The 25047-nt window shown below is 41.6% G+C and overlaps 2 protein-coding genes across 18 annotated transcripts in view; one reads left to right on the top strand and one right to left on the bottom strand.

Moving 5' to 3' along the window:
- The window catches only part of LOC144930664 (uncharacterized), a 35753-nt gene extending 28451 nt beyond the window's left edge, over positions 1–7302 (bottom strand). For 10 of the 15 annotated variants that reach the window (XR_013635974.1, XR_013635968.1, XR_013635973.1 and 7 more), the window contains exons 1-3: positions 5836–6934; positions 3411–3529; positions 1559–1878 (exon numbers count right to left, since the gene is read on the bottom strand). The gene's annotated coding sequence lies outside the window, so the exon portion shown is untranslated. The other 5 variants (XR_013635972.1, XR_013635970.1, XM_078853352.1 and 2 more) reach the window with 3 other exon arrangements.
- Positions 6576–12232, top strand: CFL2 (cofilin 2). Of its 3 annotated transcripts, none has more exons than XM_073349010.2 (4): positions 6576–6817; positions 8641–8948; positions 9040–9116; positions 9207–12232. In XM_073349010.2, exons 1-4 carry the CDS (start codon positions 6815–6817, stop codon positions 9317–9319), a joined length of 501 nt encoding a protein of 166 aa, XP_073205111.1. In that variant the 5' UTR covers positions 6576–6814; the 3' UTR covers positions 9320–12232. The 3 variants fall into 3 exon arrangements, with proteins under 3 accessions (XP_073205111.1, XP_073205114.1, XP_073205113.1); XM_073349013.2 differs by lacking the exon at positions 6576–6817 and adding an exon at positions 6861–6884; XM_073349012.2 differs by lacking the exon at positions 6576–6817 and adding an exon at positions 6992–7093.
- Positions 12233–25047: the final 12815 nt, after the last annotated feature.

The raw sequence follows: 25047 nt of genomic DNA, 5'->3' as shown, positions 1-25047 counted from the left end.
TTTTGGCAAAGCTATTCACTGAATTCAACCTTAATTTGCAAATAGTTTCTCTGTCCCCAAAAATGTATTTTTCAGCAAATTTACTATTTGCCAAAAAAATTTCTTCCAGCTCTAAATACAAATAGCTAAGATTGACACCCAAGGCAAAAGGGTGTTCCGAGGCTGAGTTAATTATTAAAAATACTTAGCACTTTAAAAGGCACTTTTCAGCAGTAGAACTCAAATTAATCTTCATAAAGCACTTTGAATTCTTCAGAGAAGGGCACTACAGAAATGTGGAGAGTTATCATTTATTATTGGCCAGATTGTGTACTCTGCACAGAGCCCAGAAAAAGGTCAATATAGCACCATACCACCTCAGCAAAGCTTTAGGAGAAATGTTGTCTCTGGATGGCAAAATTGCTCCCTTAGTTCCACAGCATGCACACCTACTGCTGTGTGCCTCCAGGGAATGCAGCATACTCCCCCATGTGCACGGATTCTGCTTTGCAGGCCAGTGTGGAAGGAAGGCAGGGCTACGGCCTTCCCTGTTGGGGTGGGTTGCACTCCAGGAATCACAAGGGGGCAGGGAGGGAAGGGAACAGTCCAAACACCCCACCTAGCACAGGGAACTGCAAGTGTAGCTGTGTACAGATTATCCACTTCCCTGCCTGTGCACCTAGTCAGCTACAAAATGACCCTACTAGTATGTGAGGAAACATCCAGCATTAACACAACCTTTTAGCATATGCTGAGGTTATCAGAAGGGAGAATATAACAAATGTCCAGATCCTGATCACACTGCCATATTAAAAAAAAAAAAATCCATCCTCTTCAATGAAAGAAGGATCACACCCACAATGATGTTGAATATATAAACTTCAGAAAATAGAAAGACAAGATTGCTGAGGTAATATCTTTTATTGGATCAACTTCCGTTGGTGAGAGACAAGCTTTTGGACTCACACAGAGCTCTTCTGCAGGTCAGCAGAAGTTGGTCCAATAAAAGATATTACTTCACCCCCTTGTCTCTTTAATATCCTGGGACAGACATGGCTACAACAAAAGAAAAAACAGCCTTGAATACATAACACTAGGCGCTGCTCTCACACATGAGCCAGTTACTAAGATCTAACTAGGAAGAATATTAAGCACCCTGCAAAGGGGAACTCACTGCCAGTGCCACTTAGTTGTCAGGCACAGGTATGGCACGTTGTCTTCCTCCCAGGCATTCCACTCTCTTACGTGGTGGTCTGTCCTTTAGTGACTCAGCCCTCCAGCAGGGTCACATGTTCAAGTCCACCCCTTTTGGGGTACACAAAGAGTCCAATAAAGTGGAAGTCATGAGAAGTCAGCAAGGGCTTCCCCCTTGGGTCAAGGTCTTGGAGTCTTTCCCTCTTTAGGGGCTGGTAGGGGAACCTGGGCCCACCTTTTCCACATGGCTCTGATCCAGGGCTCAGTGACAGGCAGCTAAGCCTGCATGTTGGGGTGCTATGTAGCCACCTCCTTGGCTCACTTCCTAGCAATGCCCTTTTTTCCCACAGGGTAAAGGACCAAACACAAAAATAAAGTTTCTGACCTCCAGAAGTCACCAGTCCCTCCTTTGCAGGCTTGGTCAGGTCAGTATCACCAGGCCTTAGGCAGCAAAAGCTTCTGTGCTGCTCCTTCCCAGGAGTTCAGAGCACAGGTCAGCTCACCTCCCCTGTCTGCCTGTCACTGAGCTACTCTGGTTCCCTTTTTAAGCTCTTCCTCCAGCTTGTGCAGGTCAGGTGGGACAGGGCCACTTAGGCCCACAGCAGCTCCTTGACTCCTTCTTCTCCAGTGGGAAGTTTGCACATCCGATCACACACCCACTATTGTAGCAACTGTTGGTGTAGGTCTATTTTTGGTGATATGTCCCTATACAAAGAATTGCCAAAGTCATGTATCTATTGTATGTCAAAGCTTTATCTCTTACTCCCCTTTCATATAACAGCAAGTGAAGAACCAATTGCTGAGTACACTATTAAACAAGCTGTGAAACCCTGACACAGTTCTTTCTTTATCCAATCTGTATTCAAAGGCAAATGGACCAAATTGTGTTCTTACGCTGCTACAGATCTGTTGAAATCTTGCTGTAACAGTGCAAAATGTAACTCACTATATACAGACAGATCTCTGAATTGCTAACCTACAGACTGTCCCTGAAGTGGATTAGGACCTAGACGAGAAAAGCAAAAATCTACTGAATGCTGATGAAGAATGTGCTAAGCAAAAAGACATTACAGTGGTGTCAGGCACACCGCTTAAACAAGGCATATGACAGTGGTCTAGTGAGCATCTACTGTAATATTACACAACTTCTTTCTGAGTGCAGTAGCAAAGAACGTTTGCCATAAACACAGAGGCATACTTGTAGAAGTAGCGGAGGTTGAAAATGTTATTGGGAAAAAAATAGCTCCCAGGATCATCATACTGATTAACGTCCTCATGACCTTAGGTACCAAAACTTTATTGCTTCACTGGAAAATCTTGACAGAAACCAGCAAGTGTATTAGTGAAATCTACTCTACATTACGCATGTGTGTCCTTGCATGGTGGCAGCAAGGATCACAAGGTTGTTAAACTCCTGTGCAAATGTGAGGGCAAGTAAGATTAAATATGGTTTAGCACACTGATTCATACAATAGTAAGTCTCAAGCCTCCTGGGAGCTCACTCTCTTTCTCACAGGGTGAAAAAGGATATGGAAAGAGAATGAGTGTGTGTGTCTGAGAAGACATAGGCTTAGGTATGATCCCCATCATGGAAATCAGGTGTTTACCTACATACGCTCTCTTTGGCCTCACTTGTGCGATTAGGCAGAACTGACTTGGTAGCTTCCAGCAATGCTCATGAATTTAGGATCAAAATCCCCCAAATTCCTTATCATGCTCATTACTTTTTACCTTACATTTATAAATGCAGATCTGTGCAGGATCAAGTCCTAAAAGCTGTCTTTATGCAGGAAGAATAAAAGATTTCAAATAAAACGAACTGCTATCTGGCTAAAATAAGTCAAAAACAAGGGGTTGGTTGGTTGTTTTTTTCCACAGTGTGTGTGTGTTTTTCATTTTAAGTGCCTTGCACTTTTTAGGTAGTTGCAGCATTTGTTATAACTTGCCCCTTTTATGGGAAAAGGTTAATAATGTTGCATGTGCAATGAGAACACACACTGGATGGATGATTCAAATAAGGTTTTCCAAGTAACCAGAACATCTCATCAAATTGCTCCTTGATTGTTGCAAAACATTTCTGGGCTTTTGCATTAATTATTATTGACTGTAAAAGCAGTTTACTATTATGGTCCATTTATCCAGAACAGACTGGCAATTTTCCGTGATCCAGCTGAAGTTTTCTAAAGGTCCCTTTGACTCTATTACCATTGTACTGTAAATGCCACATATTACTGTACCTCTCAGAAATGCACAGTGTCTCCTCTTACATTTTCTTTTCACAAAGTCATTTTCAGCAATTCCCGTTGTCTTAAATGGAACCAGTTCTGCTACTGAAGCCACCTCATGTTTACTTTACCTGAAATTAGAGAATATATATATTGACATTTAAAATGATAAAACAGGTTTCTGTATACCTAACACCGTGTAGAAATATCAGTCAACATCACCACAATAAATTCCACAGAAATTTTAGAATGGGGAGGAGCACGAGTGCCAGGGTGAAAGTGCTGCAATACAGTCAGAGCTAGGGAAGGTTTTGTTTTGCATTTGGCTTGGAGACCAAATTCTAAAGAAAGAAATTGACCTGCACACTACACAGTTGCTAACAAGGAAGGATGTTCTTGTGTTCAAAGCACAGAACTGGAGTCTAGAGCTATTCCTGGCTCTGACACAGCCTTCCTTGGAGACCTTGGGAAAGTCACCTAACCTCTCTGGGGACAGTAATACCTATTATGCAGAGCTGTCCTGTGGCTTAATTAAATGTTAATGAAGAGAGGAGGAGCCTTAGAAATTGCTCCTGGGAAGAATTACAGGAGAACCTCAGAGTTACAAACACCAGACTTATGAACTGACCCATCCACCACACACCTCATTTGGAACCAGAATTATGCAATCAGGCAGCAGCAAAGACAACAACAACAAAAAGCAAATACAGTACAGTACTTACAGTGTTAAACATAAATGTACTAAAAAAAATAAAGGAAAAGTTTTTAAAAAATTGACAAGGTAAGGAAACTGTTTCTGTGCTTGTTTCATTTAAATTAAGACTGTTAAAAGCAGAATTTTTCTGCTGTGTAGTAAAGTTTCAAAGCTGTATTAAGTCACTGTTCAGTTGTAAACTTATGGTTGTTCTTTCAAAACGTTTTGTTCAGAGTTCTGAACATTTCAGAGTTATGAACAACCTCCATTCCCGAGGTGTTCATAACTCTGCAGTTCTGCTATAACCCTGTAATGGATACAGCTTACTTCCCAACCCATGCCAACCCAATTATGCTGGTCAACAAAAGATTGCCGGGAAGAAAATGGGATTATTTTAGGCTCTGCCCAATCCTGAGCTCTCTCTGCCTCCTACTGGCCCCACTTCCTCATAGGGAGGAATATCCAAAGTGAAGGGACCATGCACCACACTAGATCTGGACCCAAGGTCCAGGAAGATCTCACTTTGCCATGTGGAGTGGAGAACTTACTTGCTGCATGGCTGAATAAGTCAAGGATACAATTCAGTCCATAAGTGGCCCATGTGCAAATAGTCACACTGAATTCAATGAGCATCCCCACGTGAGTACAGAACATTCACATACACATGGATCGGGACATGTTAATAGAGGCACAATCATTTATAAAGTATAGGGGAGTAAACAGTAAAATTGTTTGTACAGGGTTTTGAATACCCAAAGCAAAGCATAAGTGCCAAGCATTATTATTACTGAAGAGTAAATTTCTGTTTTCTAGATTGGCTAGTAAGTATGGGGGTAAACTTTGCCCATTTATCTGATACTGGTTTCTGAGTTTCTTGAATATATATTTTCTATTCCTTTTTTATTGTGTTTAAATAAACATATTTAATTAACTAGTTGCAGTGTTACTTGCAAGTAAAGGAAATATAAATGGATAAACAGTTTTATTTTATTCCCTTTACAAACAGTACACTTTAAAAGAGAAGCACAGGTAGGATATTGGGAAATTCCACTCTATCTTGAAAAAAACAACAAGAACTGGGTGATGGTAGCAACATACATCAAGTAAAGAAACCCTTCAATATGCATGTTACAAACAGGTCTGGTACTTTCTGGAGAGGACCATAATAACAAAGTAGTCATAACATTAAAAAAGACACATGGTCCTTTCCCAAGACATTAACTTTGATATACACTACAAAACAAAGATCAAAATCCCACATATGTAATTTATTTTTAATTTCGCCAGTGCAACCCAAGTTTCTTGGGAAAAGTCTAGGAAAAAAGATAGCAAGTGCCCCAGGCTCCCCACCCCCAGTTTAGTTTGTTTCCAAGTACCTGACTGGAAGAAGAAGAAAAAAAAAGAAATGAAAAGAAAAAAAAACAGGTGGGATCTGAAGTAGCAGAGTTTAACAGGCTGGGCTATGTACAGTATTTAGGGTTGTCATCTTATTGTACCACCAAACTCATGGTATTCCCCCCACCGTTAGACAAATCTTGTCCTTAAGTGTTATAAGGAATTAAAATCCAACTGAACACCACTCCTTTTACCTTTAACTAGTAACAGACTCAAGGCCAGCTAGAACTTTCCACTCACCCTACAGTGGTTATTCCCAACTCCGCAGGAGGAAGTTACCCGGAAAAAAAAAAAGAATGAAAAACGCTGAAAAAGTTAATTTCCATTTTTGTCAAATGTCCAACCTACTTTACTCGGAACTTTTCAGGTAGCAATGGGACCCCGAGATCCAAACTTCTGGCTCCAACAGCACTGCAGGGACAGCAGAAGGGGAGGGAGGAGGACGATGATACAGCAAGCGCTCTCCAGCAACCGGAACAGAACATCTTATGTATCCCGCTACCCCACCAGTGGGCTCTCGGGGTTATTTAGCGTTTGCAAAGTCCCGTGCTGAGAGCCTTCAAATGCATTCACCTACACATCATTGCTAAAGGGAAGGCTCTGATTTCCCCTCTGTGCCTGCCAGCTAAGAGGGACTGCACACGCACGCACACACACACACACACACGCGCGCGCGCGTCCGCAGGGGAGGTTTGTGAAAGGCGCAGTGTCGTGGCGCAGAGTCGGGGGGGGCGATAATACCCCTAGAAGGGGGTTGGGGATCACAAGATCCGTATGGAAGATGTGGCGGGGGCACCTCCCGCGGGGCGGGGAAAGGGATGTGTGATATCACCCCCGTCCAACAGTCCGGTGGGGGAGGCAACAGTTGAGGGCAGCCTGGTGGGTGTGAGGGGGGCCCCGGGCAGATGGATGTGGGGTGTGCCCCAGGTAGATGAATGCTCTCCTGAGGACCCCGGGCTGGGAGGGGGGTATGGCGGTGCCCCCTCAGGGGCCCGGGCAGTTCGGCGTAGGGATGCCCGGCGGGGCACTGGAGGGCTGGGCTGAGAGGTCAATACGCCGGTGAGGGCCGCAAGGCGGGGCGGGGCGGGGCTGGCGTAGCACAGGCGCTGCCCCCCGGCTCCGGCCGCGCGGCGAGGCAGGGGCCCATCCCCCTCCCCCCTTGCGGAGCGGGCTGGGAGGGTCGCCGCGGCACGTGGTGGTGAAGGCGGCGGCCGCGGCGCCCATGTGACTCGTCCCCCCGCCCACCTCGCCCCAGCCCCCCGCGCGCTCCGTGCGAGCAGCATCCCAGCGTTGCAGGCAGCCGCCGTCGCCACAGGGACCCGGCACCATGGTAAGGGCGGGGCGTGCTCGGGGCAGTGCGGCGGCCAGGGCCCGCGGAGGGCGGGAGGCCCGGCGCGGTGAGGGGCTGAGCGGGTCCGGGCCGGTGTTCAGGCCCCGAAGCCTTCAGCGGCCATTTTAATCTAATTTTAGTGGGGGGGGGGAGGCTGCGGGGCTCGGCCCGGGAGGCTGGCGGGGGCTGCCGCCTGGCCGCTGCGGACGAGTGGGGTGGTGCGTGAGGGGAGGGCTGATCGCAGCCTGAGCTCACCACGGCGGGCGGACCCCTCCGGTGAGCCGGGGGCGAACGGCTGTGGGAGCCGAGGTGATCGCGGGGGCAGGGTCCCCCCGGGGCGGGGGTCTGCCTGCCGGGCGCGCTGCGGGTGGGAGGTTTGTGGGGGCGGTTGAGGCTCATCGCCTCTGGCTCCGTGCGTCTCTCCCCGTGGAGGACGCGGGGTTGACGCTGCTGCTGCAGAGCCTCGGGCCCCGGCCCTGCCTGCTTGATTTCCCCACCGCAGGGGGAGTTTGTGCTGCCAAATATCATGTGGCGGGGCTGGGGGCTGAGGAACAGATTATTTAAAAACAACGAGGAGGACTTGTGGCTCCTTAGAGACTAACACATTTATTAGGGCATAAGCTTTCGTGGGCTAAACCCGACTTTAAAGTGGGCAGGGTGCGTTCAGGGAGCAGTCAGCCCTCTCGGACTGACTTCACTAGCTGCAGTTCCCCCAGAAACCTGCATCGCTCTCCAGTGGGGAAGAGAGGGCAATGGAGCTGCATTGTTTCCTCTTTCAGAGGGGGAATAGGGAGTGAGCAGTCTAAGCTGTCAATGCACTAGCAGTTAAGCTTATTTTTAAGGTTTACATAACCATCTTTCTAATAAGAATCTTGCAAGCAAATCCGAGTTTAATAGTGGAGATGGGCTAGTAAAACCTTCATTTCTTCAAATAAAATGTATTTCCTATAACTAAACTAGGAAAAGGTACAGATTATATTCCAAAAGGGGCAGGGTTGTTATTTTTTTTTAATGTGTTATTTACCTGGTTTCTTGAAACAGCATGCTGTACCTTGGAAACTGCGGTCTTTTAATAAAGAATGTAATGAACTGAAAACAAGGGCCATACGGATGTGTTTAGCTAGCTTATAAGTAACAAGCTAAAATTGTTGTAGTGAGTTTGCTGTCAGCTCTCTCAGTATATTGTTTCCTTACTGTTTTACGTTAGGGTTCTGAATGGGTTGGAACTACTGTAGTGTGTTGTACAATTTGTACTTTCCTCATGTAGAAACTGCAGTAGCTTTTTTTTTTTTTGGTTAGTGCATCAGCATTAAGTAAAAGAAAGGAGTTTTAAAAACATAACATTGCAGTTGACACAACTCAGAAGGCATTTCTACTGCTTCTAGAGCCTTACATCACTCAACAAAACTAGAATCATGACACTACTGGATATGAACTGCTGATATAACATTTGTTCCAACTAAAAAAAACCCCACAAAACAAACAAAAAACCCCACCCCTGGCTGAGACAAATATATGATAAACTAATAGATAATTGGTTGGTATGTGCAATGGAAACCCAGTTATTTAGGATCGATAACTGAAAAGGAGACGATGCTGAGATAAAACAATGAATAAATTAGGAAAAAATTTTGTACAGTTTTTTACCTAATACAACCCCACTGACATCATTATGGTTCTAGAGTGTTCAGGTTTTAGTGTAAAATTTTTGTTCTTAAATTATAGAGTAGATTTCTCTTTATTTAGTATCAGGTAATATCTTCCCTATAGTCAATGTTAGTCGTTTTGCATTTAAATAATTATTTCCTTCATCTCATTTACAGGCTTCTGGAGTAACAGTGAATGACGAAGTTATAAAGGTTTTTAATGACATGAAAGTAAGGAAATCTTCAACCCCAGAAGAGATTAAAAAAAGAAAGAAAGCAGTTCTTTTCTGCTTAAGTGATGACAAAAAACAGATAATTGTAGAGGAAACAAAGCAGATATTAGTTGGTGATATTGGCGATACTGTGGAAGACCCCTACACAGCCTTTGTGAAGTTGTTACCGTTGAATGATTGCCGATATGCTTTGTATGATGCCACATACGAGACAAAGGAGTCTAAGAAAGAAGACCTGGTATTTATATTCTGGTGTGTGAAATCAACTTGCTATTAAAACTGAAAATCTTTACATTTTCCTTCTAATATCAGTGGGTTAAATAATTACTTTTTGCCTTTACAGGGCTCCGGAAAGTGCACCTTTAAAAAGCAAGATGATCTACGCAAGCTCTAAAGATGCCATTAAAAAGAAATTTACAGGTACAGGCATCTGATATTCCACATAGCAGTTACAGTTCTTCTCAGCATTGAGGAACTGAACAAATATATTTTTATCCATTTGTCTTTCAGGTATTAAACATGAGTGGCAAGTAAATGGTTTGGATGATATTAAGGACCGTTCAACACTCGCAGAGAAATTGGGAGGCAATGTGGTAGTTTCACTTGAAGGAAAACCCTTATAGAAAGACATACAAGTGCCATCTGGATCTAAGGAGCTTCCATTTCTGCAGCTCATTCAATTGGAATAGTATAACTCCTCCTCCCCTCCCCCCCATTCACCTTTCTACAGACCTGAAGGAGATGTCATTAAATTAAACTGTCTACCAGTGATTGCCATTTGATTCTTTAATCCTGGTAGTTTTATGTAGACCCCAAGGAATGCCTTCATGTCATACTCTTAGCCAGAACTGGCGTTGCATGCATTCCTTGCAACCTGTACAATGAATGTGATAGTTAATGTGAATAGTCTAGCAAACAGCAAAGGGTAAGCTAAGTGAATGCCTTGAAAGCATTATCCACTGGTCAGATGGTAGACTCTATTCAGTATACTTACAGTTGCACTTGATTGCAGTTCCATGAGGCTCTTGTGCATTCATACACCTCACCTGCCTTGACAAGCCTATTTTTGTGACATGGCAGCACACAACACTATGCATTTAAAGCACTTTTTTGTAATATGTTTGATTTTTTTTTCTTCCCCTCCCCCCAAAGAAATGCCAATTAAGTTGCTGTAACTGTGTCATCAAACAATTGTAGTACCTTGATTTTCATTCCTGTTACATGCATATCTTTATAAAATGAAGTAGCTGTTCTGATGCCTTTCGTTTTCCATTGAATGTACACTACTGAACAGGAGTAGGAGTTATGTTTACCATGTGAGTCTTGCAACACTAAAGTTGTTTTGTAAAACATCAGTCATGATGGCAGTTTCTGTATAAAAAGAGCCTTAAATGGAACACTGTTTTGAAATCAAAAAAAAAAAAAAAAACCTGGCCACGTTGCAATAAAACTTGTGGCTTATTACAGAATGTTGCCTTGTTTTCATTGGAAAATATAGTTTGAAGTATGTTTAAATTAAGCATATTTTGAATAACTTAACTTCTATGGAAAGTATTATAAAGGTAAACAATCATTAATCTCAACTTCAGTAATAGTTTTTCTGCCCTAGTCATAATTTAGACATTGCTTTACAGTAATTTAACTGTTCTATTCTGTTGATTGGATAAAGGACCTCTTCCCAGTTTATAACCATTTAAGTAAATAAGCTGCCATTATTAGGGAGCATTCAATCCATAACTCGTTTGTATCTGAAGTTTACAATGTAGGAATTTGTTACCCGTGCAACATATTTCTTTACCTGAATTCTCATAAAGTTCTATATGCCAGAAATGTATGGCTGTAACATTTGTTTCCAATCTGATGTGTAATGGCAGGAAGAGCTTACCTTCACACAAGTGAGTTATAGGGTTTGAATAGTTAAATCTTCTTTGTTTCTACAAATGCTGCAGGAACACTGACTCCGTCTAAGAAATCCTAAACGAATGGTTCAACTTGTTAATTTTTGTGCAAAAAGAATTGGAAAGTGTTTTCCACTACTAACTCTTGCATCAGGGACATGGTTTGGCTAAAGGCCAAATACTGCTCTCCTTATAGAGAATTTGATCTGCTCAGTGTGAGCAATCCTCCCTTAGCCAGAGCTATTTATGGCTAACGCATGCTTTTGTATCTTGTCATCGTTATCCACAAATGGCAAAACTGGACATGATTTTACTCGTATGCATAAAGGAACTCTATTAGGCAGCCAATCACAGCTGAAATATACATGCTACTAGAAGAAATACTTTTATCATTACCTTATTTTAAAAAGTCAGAGTAGAACTATGAAGTTTTAAATGTTGAGTTTTTATTTTCGGTCCTTAAGCCTCTAAAAAGCAGAGCAGTTAATGGCAAACACCTTTGTAAACTGAATGACCTAGCAGTGTTGTTGTCTGGATCTCTTGTCCTGTGCAACTTTTAAGACTTTATTTCAGTCTTCCAGCTGTCCCTAAAATTTACAGATTTCATTTTGATACCTATTTTATGTAGGCTAAATTCTGCTACATTGCAGTTTAACAAAGCATGCTGTCCACTGACTTGTTAAATGTGTTAATTAATTTTGTTTTTTGTATTTCAAAACTCAAGTATCTTTTACTAAAGTTGAAAAATAACTGAAATGCATGGGAGTTGTCTACAATGATCTTTCTTGATTTCTCAGTCTTTTTCCAATTATACACCTTGTGTGCAGAGCCTAGTTAATATTAGAATCAAATGTGTGCTTAATATATGGTACTGTGATGAACTGAGATTAAAAATGTATTTTTAATCTCCGTTCATTGGAACACCATATACTATGTCACAAAATACCTTTATATTGTAAACAAATCAGTTTGTACAAACAACTTCATTAGACATCAAAACAATTTAAAATTAAGATGTTAAATTTTAATTGAAATTCCATTTTAGTTAGGAATTTAAATAAGTATTTGCATTTAAATTTACATTCTCCTCTGCTACTTAATGTCACTGGTGGTGTGAATAATCTTAGAAGGTGTCTGTGGCTTCTTCAAAATGGAATATTAAAGGATATATATATTTTTTAAACTAGCTAAGGTATATAGTAGACTCAAAATCCCAACAAATACATATAAAATCTAAGTACAAGCTGTGTTTATATAAGGTCCAGAGTCCTGAACTAAAACAGCTTTTGCATCAGATGTTCAGTCCGTCTTTAATCTGTTCTTGAAACAGTATTGACTGATGTGAAGTCCAATTAAGTAAATAGATATCCTGCTTTTAAAAACAGTGCTACAGAACCACTGCTGATTGAATTCTAAAACAAATGAAAGACAACTGACATCTGTTCCAAACTCATTTGTCAGCTGTTGTTTTCTGTCACTGTTCAAAATGGTGAGGGCCTCATTGTAATTTATAAGTGAAGGAAAAGCCTCTCAATCTGAATATCTTCTTATGTATGTCTTTTGTCTATGTGACTTTGGATATCTTGGCTTCAGTTAATTTATTGATAAAGGAATGTTAAATAAAAGTTTTTGAGAGTAGCTTTTGCAGAAATGGCATCTTTTCTTTTAAAAATCACTGATCCTACTCAATTTGATCATGCTTTCAAATTATTTCAGGAGGGCCTGGAGACATAATACAGGGGTTAACTTCTCTGAAAGGGGAGAATCAGCCTGGAATTAGGAAGAGTAGCTTGAAGTATATGTCCAAGGCAGCTCTTAAAGTATGCTTAAGAAATGGGGTGCTGTTAGGTAAAACCACTAAGCTGATATTAGATGCAATTGACAATTTTAGAAACCCACTTGTGCTAAAACCTGGCACAGAGAACCGGGAAAAGGAGGCTTTTGCTTCCCTGTAACTTGTTCAAAACAAGCAATGGTATTCTGTAAAAGTCATTGCCCATCTTTGCATTAACTGGCAACCTTATGACCATACCAACAGAAAGCTTAGTATTCATGGCCCATTCAGTTCTTGACTTCAGCTCTCCTTGGTCCCTCTAGTTCAGTAGTTTCCAAACTTTTTTTGCCGCTTGTGCAGCAAAAGCCTGTGCCGGACCAAGCCAGTTTGTTTACCTGCTGCGTCCGCAGGTTCAGTCGATCGCGGTTCGCTGCTCCAGGCCAATGGGGGCTGCTGGAAGCGGCAGCCAGTATGTCCCTCAGCCCGCACCACTTCCAGCAGCTCCCACTGGCCTGGAGCAGCGAACTGCGGCCAGTAGGAGCCGCGATTGGCCTAACCTGCAGACGCAGCAGGTAAACAGCCCGGCCCAGCAGGGACTTTCCTTGCACAAGTGTCGGAACAAGTTTGGGAACCACTGCTCTAATTAATAGTTGAAATTTAATGGTTGTGTATTGAAAAGAAACTTGCACTAATCTTGCGCAAGGGCTGTCCTTATAGCCCCTCTCTTAACCACTGAATTAAGTTTTAAAATATCTCTGATTCAGAAAACCTGGAATAAATAAAACTAAAAATAGCTGCAGGTAGTCTGTTTATTTGTATCACAGGTAGCACCTAGATTCTCTGATCAGAATTTGGGCTTCATTGTCTTTGTATAGCACCTAGCACAGTAAGACAGTTTGCAGCCTACTTGCACTGGAACATAGGAATTGCCACATTGCATCAAACGTGAGGTCCTGCAGTGGCCAGTGCAATATGCTTCAGTGGAATGTATAAGAACTCTGTAGTAGGTGGATGTGGGATAATCTGTTCCCTACGTTAGATCTCATTCTCGTCTCTAATAGTTAGATGACTTGAGGTTTAAAGCATGAGGTTTAATAGCCCTTCCAAAAAATGTATTATGATAGCCACATAAACATTAATCCCTTTTTGAATTTTGCTAGGTTATTGGCTTCAATGATTTCCTGTGGCAACGTGTTGGATAGTCCAAACATGCACTATGTGAAGAAGTATTTCCTTTATCAGTTTTGAATTCTTCCCTTTATAAATTCATTGAATATCCCCTTACTCTTGTGTTATGAGAGAGGGACAACAGAAGTACCTACTTGAATAGACCAGCCAAGACAGAGAATAGATTAAAAACAACCAAACTTGTTAGTTTTAAATATTCATAATTCTGAGCCTCCCATTTCATAATTTTCCCACTAATTCTCTTCTTTGTTTGCTGCAACCAACAAAATGCGCTTCACTCACCCCACAGAAAAAGTTTTGGGTGCATTATATAGACATTAGCAAAGTAATTTCAGTACTACTTTTTGCTCCCTTAATTTTTGGTGTTGGGTTTTTTTAATGGCAGTTTGCAATTAATCTACAATATCAAATTACTTTTGATATTTTGAAGAGATACTGGGTAGACATGGAAGTGAGGGGAAAAATGGGAATGTATAAGTATAGACCGATGAAAGAAACTCATTCTTCATATATAGTTGTCTGTACCTCGTCTCTTCATATCAAGGCTTCTAGACATAGAAACAGCTTAAATGGCAGAACATTAATAAAGGCATCTACAATTAATATGATTAGATCCTCTAGTAGACAGCTGCTCTTACTAAAAATTGATTGTTAATGTACAGTGCAGCTATCTGAACAGGCCTTCTGTCTGGACACAGCAGATGAATGTACATTTTCATACAAACAAGATAAACAAGGCAATGCTCAGTTTCTGAAGTTAAGTATTTTTGACAAATAGGTAGAACCATTTGGACTATTTCAAGATGTTCTGTTAGGATTGTATTGTGCATACTCGGCACTTGGTACCATATTTGAATCGTTTTGACCTTTTTTCCACATCACAATCTTAAATCTAAAGTAATGAAATATATTAGTATTCCCAGTTCTTCTTGTTATCCTATTTACACCATCTAATACATAAAATAGGAAACAAATCTTTACTGTAATCGTAAAACTATGCTCTTGAAAGTCAGGAAATTCAAACAAATAAGGTTGCTATTATAGTGTTAATGTGGCTTCATCACATGTTTTTGTACCATATTATCAATAACTTCATGTATATTAACAGAAGATGATACTAAGTACATCTGTACTATATGGTTGCTCTAACACTGTCAGCAACTTATATTTTGGAATTTTCTGCTTTTTGAGTGCTTAATTTTTCAGTCTTAGCTCACCATTACTACTCCTATTGTATGCTTAATTTCCTTGATTTTTTTTTTTAAATTAGTTGGAGGAGGGATGGGGAAGAAATTGCAAGTTATTGCAGATCCTCCCCTGTTAAAATACTCCTAAATATCAATTCAAATGAGTGGGAGAAAAACATTGAACAGCCCTGCCTCTTTAATTTTTTTTCCTGTTCTAGTGAACAGACCTTAGGAATGTGTAGCCATAACCATGTTTGTCTCTCTTTCCACCTCCACCCCTCTTATTTTTAAAATCAGCTGTGTCACTGCAAATCCCTACCACCTGCCCACCATGTTCTATAAATCTTCATAGGCAGCCTATCTGCTTCTACCTTTGTGTCTGTTTTCCCCTCTCTTTTTTGCAGTTATACTCTGTACAAATTGAATAGAGAAAAGCTAAAGAGAGAGACCTGTAATGCTTCTAGTATAGTAGCTACGTTACACAAAAAGGTAAAAGCTTCAGTGATTCTCAATTGCATGCAGCTGCAGATCAACATCTGCATGAAAAAGATTTTTTTTTCCCCCAAAACTTTTCAGCACTCAGTTTGTTGCTTCTTCCTCTCATGAGTGGCTGCACTGTTTGTATGTGACCTGTTAAGACTAATGTGGGAACTGCACTTTTCTTCTATTTTGTCTGTTTATATAAAATCAAACTTGCATGCAGAAAAGATGATACAGAAAGCGGGAGGGAGATTTAGAACAAGCAGTTTGTATCGAAGAACCGTACGTTGATCAAAAACTATATTAAGTATAAACATGGGTTAAAGCAGAGAAAAAAGGATGTACTTAATTTCTGATGTCAGTTCATCTTTAAAACAGCCTCTGCTCTTCATAAACATAATGATTCCACAAGGTATGTATCCCCACTTAGTGCTCATTATGGATGCAATGTACATGTTTAATTTTTATATAGAATTTCTTATCTTGTTTCTAATCCTACTGATACATATGAAGTCATATACTGTATAGCAACCCCGTCTTTCATCCTCAGGTGTTGTACTACATGCATCTGAGTTACGTTTAAATGGTCCTTTAAGATGCCTTAGTTCTTAATGAAAGCACATGTAACAGCTGACTTATGACATTAGGATTTATGGTGAAGTGTTACAGTTCTTTATTAGAAGATTCCAAGTGACAAAGCTCTTTGTGGGCATTTTCTTAGGGTCAATAACCCTGTGACTTAAGCATGTAATGCCTTCTCACTCACATTATTCATTACCTGCACAAATTCTGTGTATGTTTGGGAGCATAAACTGCAGTTTTTTTATAATACTGATATATCAGTGGGCTTTAATCCTTATGTATTTGCAAATTCTGTTGTGGGTGGTTTTTGTTTTTGTTTTGAGAGTCATTCTGAGCTACTAAGAGTACTTTTATCTGTAATATTTCTTATTAAAAGGTTGGGTATTTTTACTTTCATACACCAGAATAAATTCCTGGTACTCGCTTACAAATAACTAGAGTTCCTAAAAAATATTTATACTGTGTGATCGAAGTAGATAGGCATCTTGTGGAACATCCATAGGAAATATACTTGTGGGATTAGCCTAAATGACTATTGAATGTCATTGCTGCTGTCCATAGCAAGTATTCCATCTCTAACTGTTCATTTATTCCAGGCAAAACTTTCTTCAGATCCTTATAGCTTGTGTGTAACACAAGCCCAACGCAGAGAATATGTAGAGACCTAGCAGGAAGTCTTAGAATTGCTAAGATGACTTTACATGCCGGCCAAACATCAGGTTTACTGAAGAGGCTGAGGAAAGCAGCCAGCAGGGTCATAATGATAACCTTTTTTCTTATGGGTGCTTCACAAAACATTTGGCTTTGATCCTAGCCAGTTTTCTATATCTACATGGACAAATCCAAAGTGCCCGCATGTGTCTTCAGGAAAAGTAGTACTTAGATAGGGAATCCTTCGATAATTCTGACAATTCCATTACTACCTTAACTGTCTGAATTTCGGTAGTGTCAGTTCAGTGCTCAGAATCCAGCTAGCTACAGCATAATGAGACTTAATGATCAGCATCGTCAAAATCAGCAATTGTTTAAATGCCATTAATTTTAATTTTACAGCTTGACATCAATTTTGCAATGAGGATGCCTCTCCTAAAAGTTCAGCACTCCTTCAGATGTGTGGTGTCTGTTACAGATGTTGGTAAAAGGGCTGAGGAGATTCAGAGCATTAGGATCAGACCAGATGGTTTGCTCTCTCTTTCTTTCATTTAGCTGATAAATTACCTATCCTGGGCCACCTGGGCTACCTATTCCGGGTTGGTGTGGCAGCAATATGTAAAGAATTCCTTCCTCATGGAAATTGTTGGGACACGATTTTCTTTGAAAGATCATTTGTGAGCAGCTGCATATAAATGGATGGACTCACTTAATGTTGCTGTTTCCCTTAGTCATCCATCTGTCTGTGAAAGTTGTGGAATTTTAATCTTCCATGTTTTCTTGGGGGGTGGGAGGAGGCTAATTATTTTTTCTGTTTTTCATTACAGTATGGAGAACATGATCAAATTATAGGTCAGGCATTACCTGCAGTCAACACACTTATCCTCCTATTGTGGCTGCTCTGGCAGATATTTGGCATTACAGTGAAAGGCCTAAATGCTGGCTGGCACTCAATGTATGCCAGAAAAGAATACCAGTGGGAATGTGGGTGGAGGTTGTCCATCTATATTCTGGTCTGGCAATGGCACAGGCTGTGAAAGACTGTCATGGGTTAGGCAATGTCTATACTGGACTTCTTTTGGGAAATCTGCTGTTGCATTACCACCAGTACACCTCTATTGGTGGTGATAGTGGTGTTTTTACTATTATGTCATTTAAACTGGCTCAGAGCAAGTCTTGATGATGCAGTGATAAAATTGCTGACGGTCACCCGAGTCCTCTCTGAACCAGAACTCCAGCTATTGCTATCGCTGGTGGAAATACGAGTGAGATATTTCCTAAAACAATCTGGTGTAAACCCAGACATAAATGTTATGGGGACATGGTTTCATGATAATGCATGTACTTATGCCTTCTGACTCAGCAGTGGTCTCTGTAGTACCCTGTAACAGTTACAAGGATTAACATGTAATTAATATTTCTAAACCCCAATTTAACAATATCAGTATTTTTTTAGAGACTGTCAAATCCAGTGATTTTCAACCTGTGGTCCGTGGACCCCTGGAGGTCCGCAGACTGTTTGAGATTTCCAAAGGAGTCTGCATCTCCATTTGAAAATTTTTATGGGTCTGCAAATGAAAAAAAGGTTGAAAACCCTGGTCTAGTCTTTTATAATATGAGACTGATATTCAAAAAATGGTAGAAAATACATTAGGGTTAGTGAATTTTAGGTACTCTTTGGCTGAAAGCATTAAAAAAAAACCTGGAACTTTCCCCATTTTTATAATTTTTTTTAGTTTAAAAATGGCGATGGTAACCAACTTTACCGTAGTAACCACAAAGCTAGGAAAATAGCGGATTCATTTTTCTTACGTCAACAGTTTGTTAGGTGTGCATATACTACTGGTGTTAGATGCCTCTTTAAATGGTGCCCAGAAGAAGGCTAGTGGGTAATGGCCAAAAACATGAGGGCTTTTTTTCCAGAAAAGCATTTTGCAGTACCAACATCATGAACAAACATTTTGTGCTGCCGTGTGCAATAAACATGAAGCTTGTAAACATATTAAGTGCATATTTAGCATAAAATTACTGGCTTGTTAAGTACACTGTTTTCACTATTAAGAAGGTTTGTATGATGTTCAGTTGCCCTTTAAGCTTTTTGTTTTATGTATTGTCACACAGCATTTGTATCACACTGTAGTCTAATTATAGATCGGACTAGACTGCTTTCAAAGGAAGGAGTTTTATAACCATACTGAAACCTTTTGATGATTCCAGAAAATTGTTTTACTTCTTGACATGTGGATATAATTCCCCAATCCACTTAGAATGCTCACTGGTTTAAAATTTGTGCTGCTTTGTAGCCAAAGCACTAATTTCCTTCAGGAATTTTAATGCAATGCCTCAACTAAAATTGTTTTGGGGCATGCATTGTTATATTCGACTATTTAAAGTCAATTAAAAGGAAATAGTTTGTGACATAATGAAGAAGACTTAGTACTGATATTGCATTTCTGAAGAGCCTCATATGAACAAGTTGGAAAATAAACCAACTTTCAAAGAGAGGTCTTGGTTTTATGTTTTTCAAAGTAGATATCATCCACAGTGACTTTTATAAACCAAATTCTCTTGTTCCCATTTTACATAATATCTTTGATTAGGGTGAAGAAGAGCTGAAATTGCACTTCTCAAAGCACAGAGTTATTGTAGGAAAAAATAAATTGTATACTTGGCCCAGTTTTGTTGAGACATTTCATTCCTCATACAGGATCAAACCCAGTCAGTTAAGGAAAATGGACAAATGGATTTGCTGAGAGTGTTTAGGAGTACTCAGTGGGAGTGGGATTATTAATATATGTAGCTCATAATCCTGACATAATCATAGATCACTTTATCACCCCTTCACTAGCATTTGTGAGAGATGAATATTGTAAATACTTACTGGCATCCATATGAGATCACTTTCCATTATTATGAGCCTTGAGGTTTACAGATAAATATAGAATATTTATAAATGTGATGAGTGTTTTATTGCTTTCACATGTATTTTATAAAAAAAGATAATTCATAACTGATACGGGTATGGGTCCTGGACATCTCATTCAGGAGTGTGTTTTTAATCATATTTTATTTACAGCTATGGTTATCCTCCATATAGGGTATTATTCTATATAACAATAATAATTTCATTTTATTCTTCAGGGATTACTTTCGTTTAATGACATCAGTCTTACTCTTCCTGCTGATGGATATGGGGAAAAGGGTGTATAAATGACATCACTAGGATGTCTTTTGCCCCTGAAGTCAGGTATATTTAGTGGGTAGTGAAGTTACTGGGCCTGATTCTCCTCTGCCTTGCACATTGCAAATTTACACCTGTGCAAAGGGAATGCAAAATATTATCAAATCAGAATTCTATACTCACATTGATGGCAGCATTTTATACCCACTTTGAACAGATGTAAGCTTCCACTCAGGGCCGTCCCTAGCAATTCTGGGTCCCAGGCCTCTGCGGAGGAGGGTGGGGCTGACTTGGGGGGCAAGGGGGAACCACCCCCCAGCACTCACCGGCAGTGCAGCTGGGGCCAGGTCACTGCACTTCCAGCCACAGGTGGGTGCAGGCCTAGCCCTGCTGCACTCCTCAGGGGCGTCGGCGCGGGAGCAGGAAGAGCAGGGGCCGGAGCAGCATGCAGCTGCACAGGTGCCCCAAATTTCCTGGTGCCCTACGTTGCTGCCTACTTTGCGTATGGGTAAGGATGGCTCTACTTCCACTTCTCGATCTTACCAATTTCTTCCAAAAGAAAATTGACAAAATACGATGTGACCTCCCTCCGCTTGGCTTGCCTTCTTTTTCCCTCCTTCAACTCTCTCCTCCTCCTCCTCTGTCAGAGAGACACATTTTTCATCTGCTTTCCTCTTCTAGCCCTTCCACTTGTCCTCTATGACCTTATCCCATCTCTCTGATCTCCTTCACAACCACTGTCATACCGTCCCTTACTCTTCTCCTTAATCTCTCTCTCCTCTGGCTCTTTCCCCTCATAATACAAGTATGCTTTAATCGCATTTTAAAATAATTCACCCTTGACCCCATTTGCTTCTCCAACTTTTTCCACATCTCCCTTTAATGCTCTCTGGAGTTCCTCTCCTCCAATTCCATCTTAGACCCTCTCCAATCCAGCTTTTGCCTCTTGCGCTCCATTGAAACTGCTCTCACCAAACTTTCTAACAAACTCTTCCCAACTCATTCTTCTTGACCTGCCGGCCATCTTTGACACTATCAATTGTGAAATCATCTTGAAATTTTGTCCTCCCTTGGTTTTCATGACTCTGGCTGGATATTAGGAAAAACTATAGGCATAGTTGAGTATTGGAATAGGTTACCAAGAAAGGCGGTAGACCCTCCATCATTGGAGGTTTTTAAGAACAGGTTAGACAAAACCCCTGTCAGAGATAGTCTAGGTTTACTTGGTCTTGCCTCAGCATGGAAGGATGGACTAGATGATCTCTTGGGGTCCCTTCCCCCACTATATTTCTACAAAACTACTCAAGATTGCTAAGACCCAGGCAGACTGCGAAGAGCTACAAAAGGATCTCTCAAAACTAGGCGACTGGGCAACAAAATGACAATAAAATTCAATGCTGATAAATGCAAAGTAATGCACATTGGAAAACATAATCCCAACTATACATTTAAAATGATGGGGTCTAAATTAGCTGTTACCACTTAAGAAAGAGATCTTGGAGTCATTGTGGATAGTTCTCAGAAAACATCCACTCAATATGCAGCGGCAGTCAAAAAAGCAAACAGAATGCTGGGAATCATTAAGAAAGGGATAGATAATGAGACAGAAAATATCGTACTGCCTCTATATAAATCCATGGTACACCCACAATTTGAATACTGCGTGCAGATGTGGTTGCCTCATCTCAAAAAAGATAATTGGAAAAGGTTCAGAAAAGGGCAACAAAAATGACTAAGGGTATGGAATGGCTGCCATATGAGGAGAGATTAATAAGACTAGAACTTTTCAGCTTGGAAAAGAGAGAACTCGGGAGGGATATGATAGTGGTTTATAAAATCATGACTGGTGTAGAGACAGTAAATAAGGAAGTGTTATTTACTCCTTCTCATAACACAAGAACTAGGGGTCACCAAATGAAATTAATAGGCAGCAGGTTTAAAACAAACAAAATGAAGTTTTTTTTTCACACAACGTACAGTCAACCTGTGGAACTCCTTGCCAGAGGATGTTGTGAAGGCCAAGACTATAACAGGGTTCAAAAAAGAACTAGATAAATTCATGGAGGATAGGTCCATCAATTGCTATTAACCGGGATGGGCAGTGATGGTGTCCCTAGCCTCTGTTTGCCAGAGGCTGGGAATGGGCAATGGGATGGATCACTTGATTACCTGTTCTGTTCATTTGCTCTGGGGCACCCGGCATTGACCACTGTCGGAAGACAGGATACTGAGCTAGATGGACCTTTCGTCTGACCCGCTATGGCCATTCTTATGTTCTTACCATTCTATGAGCATCACCAATCTATGTTTCTCTCTGGCCTCTAACCTGGGCTTCAGCTCAGATCTTTCTCTAGGTACTCACAGCCAGGCTATGTCTAAATCATGCGGTTCTTTCTCCATAATATCTCTAAAATATGGCCTTTCCTATTCATCCATGCAGCTTGTCCAGACTTTCATCATCTTTACGTCTTGATTACTGCAACATCTTTTTCTCTGGCCTTGAAAAATGCAATCTTGCCCCATTCATATCCATTCATAATGGTGCTGCAAAGATTATTTTCATAGCCTGTCACTTTAACCATGACACCCCTCTCTTTGCATCATTCCACTGTCTCCCTTTTCTCTGTCACATCAAACATAAATTTGCTTGCCTTCATTTTCAAGGGCCTTTATGGCCTACCCACACTCTACCTGTCATCTCACATAGTACATGTTCCCTCCCCATGAGACATTCCATATACCCCAATGAAGATTACCACACAGCAAAGTCCCTGCAGATGTTGCAAAATTCACCCCTTCCTGCAGTATTTTGCTCCTGAATCTAAGATTTACTTAAATAAATAGATTCTAGTCCTTACAGTTGAGAAGAAAGTGTGCAGAATATAAACTGAGTGTAAATCAAGGCAGAGGTGCCCAGCTGAGTCTGCAAACAGCATGAAACATTAGATCTCAGGTGTGAACTGCCCCATTCAGCTCACAGGGTGTTAACTCTAAAGCCCATATGTGACCATTTAAATGTCAAATTGTTAACTATTTAGCTGCTGGACATTTTAGCAGGAACATCGAGCTGGTGTGCTTATCCTCCAATTTCGGACCACCGTTTATCCCTTCCCAAGTGCCAAAAGCCTGAGCTGTTCCCTACCCAACCATCAAACCCTGCAGCTTGCCCCTGATAATTTCTGCCGTGCAATTGTGTTGTCAGTACAAAAATCTGCAGCACTTAAAAACTGAAAATGTGGAGACAGCATAAAATAAAAATGTAATGCCAACATAAAATATCCTAGGGTCAACTGAACTGATTGCATGATTCATCTTCACATCTAATTCAATAAAACCTTCCATATTTTAAAATTTAAATGAAGCTGCTACAGCATTTCCACTCTGCCACACGAGAGTGCTGCAGAAATCACAAGTCTGCTGCAGAATGTAGGCCCAGGTTGCTGTGGAGTATGTGGGGCCTTGTCATATTGCAAGTAGCATTGCTAACCCCAGGCATTCAAAACACAAGTCAGGTCCCCCCCAAAATCATGAGATTGGCTTTAAAATCAAGAGATTTTTTTTAAAATACATTTTGGGGATTTTTTATTTGCCTTCTGGTTTTTGAGCCCTTGGAGTGCACTTTAATTCAGGTCTCCAAGTTTTTCTCTACAAACGCAAGAGGTAGAAACTTATTTGTTTTGAAGGTGAAAGTGCTTTGCTTCCTTCTACGACAGGGGTGGGCAAACTACAGCTTGCGGGCCGGATCCGGCCCCTCAGAGCTTTGGATCCAGCCCATGGGATTGCCATCCCGTTGAGGCCAAAGGCCCTGCGCTGCCGGCACTTCTTCCCTGCAGCCCCTAGGGGAGGGGGGGCAAAGGGCTCCAGGAACCGTGGCCAATGGGAGCTTCAGGGGAGGTATCTACAGGCAAGAGCAGTGTGCGGAGCCCTCTGCCCCCCTGAGGGGCAGCAGGGATGTGGTGCCAGCTGCTTCCCGGAGCAGCGCGGGTCTGGGACGTGGTGCCAGACGCTTCCCGGAGAGGCGCAGGGCTGGGGCCAGGGCAGGCCGCTGCCACCCCGGAGCTGCTCCAGGGAAGTGGCACTGGGCTGGAGCCCGCACCCCGAACCCGTCCTGCACCCCACACCCCAACTCCCTGCCCTGAGCCCCCTGCCTGCACCCCACCCCCACCAGACCCCGCACCCCTCCTGCACCCCTGCCCTGAGCCCCCTGCTGCACCTCGCATCCCTCATGCACCCCAACCCCTTGCCCTGAGCCAACTCCCACACTCTGCACCCCTCTCTGCACCACTGCCCTGAGCCCCCTCCTGCACCCCAACCCCCTTCCTTGAGCCCCCTTGTACACTCCTCACCCCTCCTCCTCCCCAACCCCTTGCCCTGAGCCCCTTCCTATACACGGCACCTCCTCCCACACTCCGCACTCCCTCCCGCACCCCAGCCCTACATTCATCGCCCTGCACGCAATTCCCCACCCAGATGTGGCCCTTGGGCCAAAAAGTTTGCCCACCCCTGTTCTACAACTTATGTTTGTTCTGGCCTTAAAAAAATGACTTTAGATTAGATTTAAGTTAAAATACACTTTGAATGTCAATAGATCTTAGGCTTGAGAGCCTCATGTGCATTTGAAAATTGTACTCAATGTTGGCAATTCACTGTTGCCCTGAGTCATTACCAAACCAGTGCTCTAGCAGGAGGGCCTGATACTGATGCAGTGATCATCTCAAGTTAGTTGTAAAACCAAGATCGTGACTGCTTGTGGTCATTTAACCATCTGCAGCATTTTTTTTGCAAGAGTGGAGCTGTTCAGCCTCGGTTTCCTGGCCAAACTGGAAAATTCCATTCTTCCCTAAATTGCCTCTGCAGTTTCATGTGGAGATGATATTCTACTTGTCTGAAACTGGTGTGAAGTGTTTCTCTGCGCTGTGATGCAGATGCTGTGTTTCCTTTCTGAGCTGGCTGCATTTCAGTGGTGGATGAAAGGACTCTGATGTATACTTTGTCTATCAGCTTCTGACAGTGTGCCTGCTTTAGTGAAAAATATAAATGTTTAATATTTTTTACCAGTCTTAGCACTGCAGAACAGTCTCTAAGATGCCACAAAGTACTCCTTTTCTTCTAACTACAGGAGAGTGGGCCCAGTCCTATTTCTGATTGCATATCATCATCAGAAATTAATTAATTTCCATTGTAGGGACAATAAAGTTGCACATGTGTAACTGAGATGGAATTTCATCTATAGCATCTCAGTTGCTGGAGATGTTGCATGTGCCAGATAAAAAACCCTTCAAACTTTAAGGTCCAAGATTGAGTTTTTAAGGCAAGCAGGCAGTCACTTGAATGACTTCACATCCCTGTTGCTTCCTCTACCCTTTTTAGCCCAGTCTTGGTTAACCTTCCACCACTGAGAGCAGCAATG

This window comes from Lepidochelys kempii, chromosome 6, assembly GCF_965140285.1.
Source record: "Lepidochelys kempii isolate rLepKem1 chromosome 6, rLepKem1.hap1, whole genome shotgun sequence".
Taxonomy (NCBI): domain Eukaryota; kingdom Metazoa; phylum Chordata; order Testudines; family Cheloniidae; genus Lepidochelys; species Lepidochelys kempii.
Note: the sequence above shows the minus strand (reverse complement) of the source record. Positions and strands in the feature narration are given on the sequence as shown.

What these genes read in the sequence shown, in the direction of transcription:
- CFL2 (XM_073349010.2), top strand. An exon ending in GACCTGGTATTTATATTCTG is followed by an intron (nt 8,949 to 9,039) that starts GTGTGTGAAATC and finishes TTGCCTTTACAG; the next exon opens with GGCTCCGGAAAGTGCACCTT. An exon ending in CATTAAAAAGAAATTTACAG is followed by an intron (nt 9,117 to 9,206) that starts GTACAGGCATCT and finishes TTTGTCTTTCAG; the next exon opens with GTATTAAACATGAGTGGCAA.